The sequence below is a fragment of the Apium graveolens genome, chromosome 10 (assembly GCF_009905375.1).
Source record: "Apium graveolens cultivar Ventura chromosome 10, ASM990537v1, whole genome shotgun sequence".
Taxonomy (NCBI): Eukaryota; Viridiplantae; Streptophyta; class Magnoliopsida; order Apiales; family Apiaceae; genus Apium; species Apium graveolens.
In genome coordinates, this window is record NC_133656.1 from 146,598,364 (window position 1) to 146,603,322 (window position 4,959).

Sequence of the window (4,959 nt, forward strand, 5' to 3'; positions counted from 1 at the left end):
GAGGAGGACAGCCCAAGTAACTAGCAGCCCAGATATAGATATGAGTAACAGCCCACATGAGGAGGAGATGGAGGATCAGAACCATTTAAACTTGAATTTGGCGGATACTGCCTTGCAGGACCGCCTTTCCTCATGAGCATTCTAAGTTGGAACTGCCAAGGTATGGGTCCATCTTGGAAACTGCAGTTTCTAAAAGACATTATACGTCAACAACGGCCTGAGTTTATATTTTTATGTGAAACGTTAAGTAATAAAACGAAGATGGAGGGGATTAGAGCCTGTACGGAGTATCAAGGTATGTTGGTTATGGAATCTCAAGGAAGAAGCGGATGATTATCTCTCCTCTGGAAAAATCAAGACCAAGTTCAGTTGCTCAGCATGTCAAATAACCACATTGATGTCCAGGTTTCAATAACGGGTTTGCAACCATGGAGACTTACGGGGTTCTACGGAGAACCTAACAGAAATCATAGAAAAAGAACTTGGGAGCTCCTAAGGAACTTGTCTCGTGACTCTAACCTTCCCTGGTGTGTCATTGGCGGGTGTGTCATTGGCGATATAAACAATATTGCCTCACAAACTGATAAAAGAGGAGGAGCGCTATATCCGCAATGGTTGTTGGATGGTTTTAATGATACGTTGGAGGAGACGGGCCTCAATGACCTAGAGTTAATTGGCCACCCTTTTACTTGGGAGTGTGGCAGGGATACAGCTTCATGGATAGAAATTCGGTTGGATCGAGTATTGGTGACGACAAGTTGGCTGGAGTTATACCCCTATGAAAAATTGTACAATCTAGAAGGATCACCCTCGGACCACAGTGCTGTTATTCTTGAACCAATATGCAGGGATTCAGGTTTAAGAAAGAAGCAGTTCAAGTTTGAAAATGCCTGGCTGACAGAACTGTTGTGTAGTATTATTATTCGAAATAGCTGGGAAGCTGGTAACCACAGGGATGTGCAATACAAAATTTGAAGTTGTGTTGACACTCTTGGTGTTTGGGGTAAAGAAATTACAGGGTGCTTCAACAGAAGAATAAGGGATTGTCACCAGAAATTAAAGGAGTTGTGCAGGAAACAGGATGCCCAGTCGGTGAAAAAATATAAGGACATAAAGCATCAATTATTCTTGATTCTCGATCAGAAAGAGATCTTTTGGCGTCAACGGTCCAAACAACTATGGGTAAGTGCACGGGATAAAAATACAAGATACTTTCATGCAGCCTACAATAAAAGACAGAGATCGAACCGTATAACCAAACTGAAAGATGAGACGGGAGCATGGTTGGATTGGAAAAATGGATTACATGATCTGATTCTGAACTTTTATACAGACCTTTTTACAGTAACACATGTAGAGTATGGAGAGGTGGTGAACTGTGTTAATCGAGCTATATCACAGGATCAGAATTTAGAGCTGACTAGAGAAGTTACAAGTGAGGAGGTGCAACTTGCATTATTCCAAATGCATCCTGACAAAGCTCCAGGGCCGGATGGAATGACCCCGGAATTCTTTCAAAAATATTGGCATATAGTTGGTGAAGACAGCTATGAGCTGACAAAGCATTTCTTTTCCACAGGTGAGTTACCACACGGTCTTAATAATACAAACATCATTTTGATCCCAAAAAAGAAAAACCCAATGGTGGTAGGAGATTTGAGGCTGATAGCTCTTTGTAACATTTTAATGAAGATTATCACCAAGGTAATGGAAAATCGGATGAAGGGCATATTGGATAATGTGGTATCCGCTACCCAAAGTGCATTCATTCCAAATCATCTTATCTCCGATAATATTATGTTGGCTTATGAAGTGATGCATTACCTGAAAGGAAAGAAAGTAGGTAAAGAAGGTTATATGGCTTTGAAGCTTGATATGATTAAGGCGTATGACCGAGTGGAATGGGAGTTTTTGAAAGTAATTCTTCTTAAAATGGGTTTCTCCCCTTGGTGGGTGCACCTGGTTCTTCAATGTGTAACTACGGTGGCTTATTCCATCATCCATGGGGAACACGAGCTAGGGCCCATACATCCAATACGAGGAATACGACAGGGGGATCCACTGTCCCCTTATTTATTCATCATTTGTGCTGAAGGCTTCTCATCACTGCTGAGAAATTATGAAACTAAACAGCGAATCCATGGGGTAAAAAATTTACAGGAGGGCTCCCATTATAAACCATATGTTATTTGCTGATGATTCGTATCTCTTCTGCAAAGCTGATTCTGAGGAAGCCAGTACTGTACTCGAGCTACTAGAGACCTATGAAAAAGCATCAGGTCAGCAAGTAAACAAAGGAAAATCTTCAATTTTCTAAATCACAAACGTCATCCCTTATAATAGACAAGCAATATGCCAGTTGCTACAGATGACAGAAGCTAATGAACACTCGACTTACCTTGGACTACCAAATGTAATTGGCAGGAATAAATCAGCATTCCTAGGGCATTTGAAAGACAAAGTGAACATGAAGATTCGGAGTTGGGAAGGAAATTATATTTCGAGATCGGGTAAGGAGATATTGGTGAAGCATGTAGCACAAACCCTTCCATCCTATGCAATGTCGGTCTTTTTACTCCTTCTGGAAATTACAAGAAAAATTGAGAAAAGTATGACAAGGTTTTGGTGGAATTCGTCTCAATCTGATAAGTCAAAACTTAGTTGGATGAGCTGGGATAGACTGTCCAAACACAAGCATGCTGGTGGCATGGGTTTTAGGCCCTTCAGGGATTTTAACATTGCAATGCTTGGCAAGCAAGTATGGAGATTGGCTACAAACCCGAACAGTCTGGTGTCAAGAGTGTATAAAGCCAAGTACTTTGCTACCTCCAATATTCTTAATGCGAACTTAGGCCACAACCCGAGTTTCATATGGAGAAGCCTGCTCGAAGCAAAGAACCTGTTAGTTGATGGTATAAGGTGGAGAATTGGTGACGGTTCAAAAATCCAAATCCTATGTCAACCTTGACTACTTGCAAATGATCAACCATACATTACTTCGTGTCCAGAGCCCCTGCAAGATAAGATGGTGGCATCACTATTTTGTACTAATAAAAAAGCATGGGATCTAGAAGTGGTAAAAGACGTACTCAATGACATAGATCAAGTGCAAATCCTAGCTATCCCATTAACTTAGTACAATGGCAAGGATAAGCTATTTTGGAGATTGGAAGACACTGGTATCTACTCGGTCAAATTCGCGTACAGATTTTTGCAGGCACAGAAAGGCAATTGGAATGAGAAAGAGAATGATAAAATTTGGCAAATACTTTGGCGTATAAAAGCTCCTCCAAAGACTCTAAATCTTGTCTGGAAAGCTCTCTCAGATTGCCTCCTAACGTTGTCTCAACTTCAACAAAAAAATGTGTTCCTGTACAATCTATTTGTCCAGTTTGTCAACAGGAAGTGGAGTCTATCTTGCACAGCTTAGTGACGTGTCAATTCGCTCAACATTGTTGGTTAAAAGTGTTGCCAAACTTTCTTATCAAGGCGTCACATGCTTTAGAACATGGTTATCGCGAGTACTGAATGTAGTCGATAAAAGGAAACATGCTAAAATTATAATGCTATGCTGGTCATTATGGAGATCAAGGAATGATCTTGTCTGGAAACAAAAAACCACAACGATTAACAAGACAGTTGCAGCAGCAATGCAGTACCTTGCACAATGGAGAGTAACCCAGGACAGGTCTTTTGTTACTCCTCCCCAACCTCTTATTGCTGGAGATGGAGCTAGTACCTGGGTCAAGCCCCAACCGAACACAGTCAAGGTATCAGTTGATACAGCAGTTTTTAAAGATCGCAATGGAATTGGTTTTGGTTTAGTGGCCAGAAACTGCAAGGGTGAACTGATTGAAGGTGAAGCAGTTTTCCAAGCGGGAGTACAGTCACCTATTATGGCAGAAGCAATGGCATTTAAAGAAGCTTTAAGTTGGCTGGATAACCGAGGATGGTATGATGTTACTGTGGAGTCTGACTGCTTAGGAGTGGTACAAGCAATCAGGAGCCGTGTGATTATGAGGTCATATTTCGGATTGATTATTGAAGAATGTCATTGGATGCTTCAACGGTTAAGCAATATTAAATTGTTTTTTGTCAAACGATCTGCTAATATGGTGGCCCATCAACTAGCAAGGGACTCATATTTTTTGTCAGGTCGTGTCTTTGATAGGAGTTTTGTTCCTATCTCTATTCAAAATTATATTTCTAGCGATTTGATTAAGTAATAACATCCCAGCTTTTCGTCAAAAAAAATCAACAAAACAATACAAACCCCCAATTTTATAAACCCTAAATTATAATTATATGACATTATTTTCGGTTAAAGCCCAATACACTATACCTTAATCCTAATTTAATTCTTTGTTATTACAATTAAGATAAATATACAACTATTCAAAGCAAAAAATTTAACTCATCAACTATTTCCTAATTCACTAACAATATTTAATAATGAGATTAAAGTTCTCATAAAATCCTCAATCCATAATAAATTTAATATGAAAATAATATAGAGATTTTAATGACTATTACCTTAATTAGATCCACAAGCTGTGGAAATCTCCTCTCATCTCCAATTCCACCAAATTAAGAACCTTGCTCTTCAATTTTGTTTTCTCTCTAAGTTATGTGTATGTTAGAAGAGTGAATCATAGAATTTGTTACCAAGAATAATTATATATATATATATATATATTGTGTGGAATGTTCTAGCATACTCTTGAGAAAATATCTTACATAAATATCTTCTTTATAAAATTATCTAATAAAATATCTTATATGGAATATCTACCCTTTATTTTTAAAAGTAAATTATTTTGATAAAAACAAATTTAGTAATATAAAATAATAATAAACATAAAGCTAAATAATACTCGGAAGATAAATAATTGTATAATAAAATTTCCAAAATTATTGCCTTTCTTGTGGTAAAGTCAATTGTTGACATAAGGTTCTTGA

The 4,959-nt window shown here is 38.3% G+C and overlaps 1 protein-coding gene across 1 annotated transcript; it reads left to right on the forward strand.

Moving 5' to 3' along the window:
* Positions 1 to 378: 378 nt before the first annotated feature.
* On the forward strand, positions 379 to 4,226 carry LOC141691114 (uncharacterized). Its single transcript, XM_074495857.1, has 5 exons — positions 379 to 943; positions 1,334 to 1,949; positions 2,161 to 2,287; positions 2,369 to 2,901; positions 3,392 to 4,226. The coding sequence occupies exons 1-5, from the start codon at positions 379 to 381 to the stop codon at positions 4,224 to 4,226; spliced, it is 2,676 nt and encodes an 891-aa protein (XP_074351958.1).
* Positions 4,227 to 4,959: the final 733 nt, after the last annotated feature.

What these genes read in the sequence shown, in the direction of transcription:
- LOC141691114 (XM_074495857.1), top strand. Translation starts at nt 379, where the DNA reads ATGTCAAATAACCACATTGATGTCCAGGTTTCAATAACGGGTTTGCAA. An exon ending in AAAAAGCATCAGGTCAGCAA is followed by an intron (nt 2,288 to 2,368) that starts GTAAACAAAGGA and finishes CAGTTGCTACAG; the next exon opens with ATGACAGAAGCTAATGAACA. An exon ending in CTGCTCGAAGCAAAGAACCT is followed by an intron (nt 2,902 to 3,391) that starts GTTAGTTGATGG and finishes CTATTTGTCCAG; the next exon opens with TTTGTCAACAGGAAGTGGAG.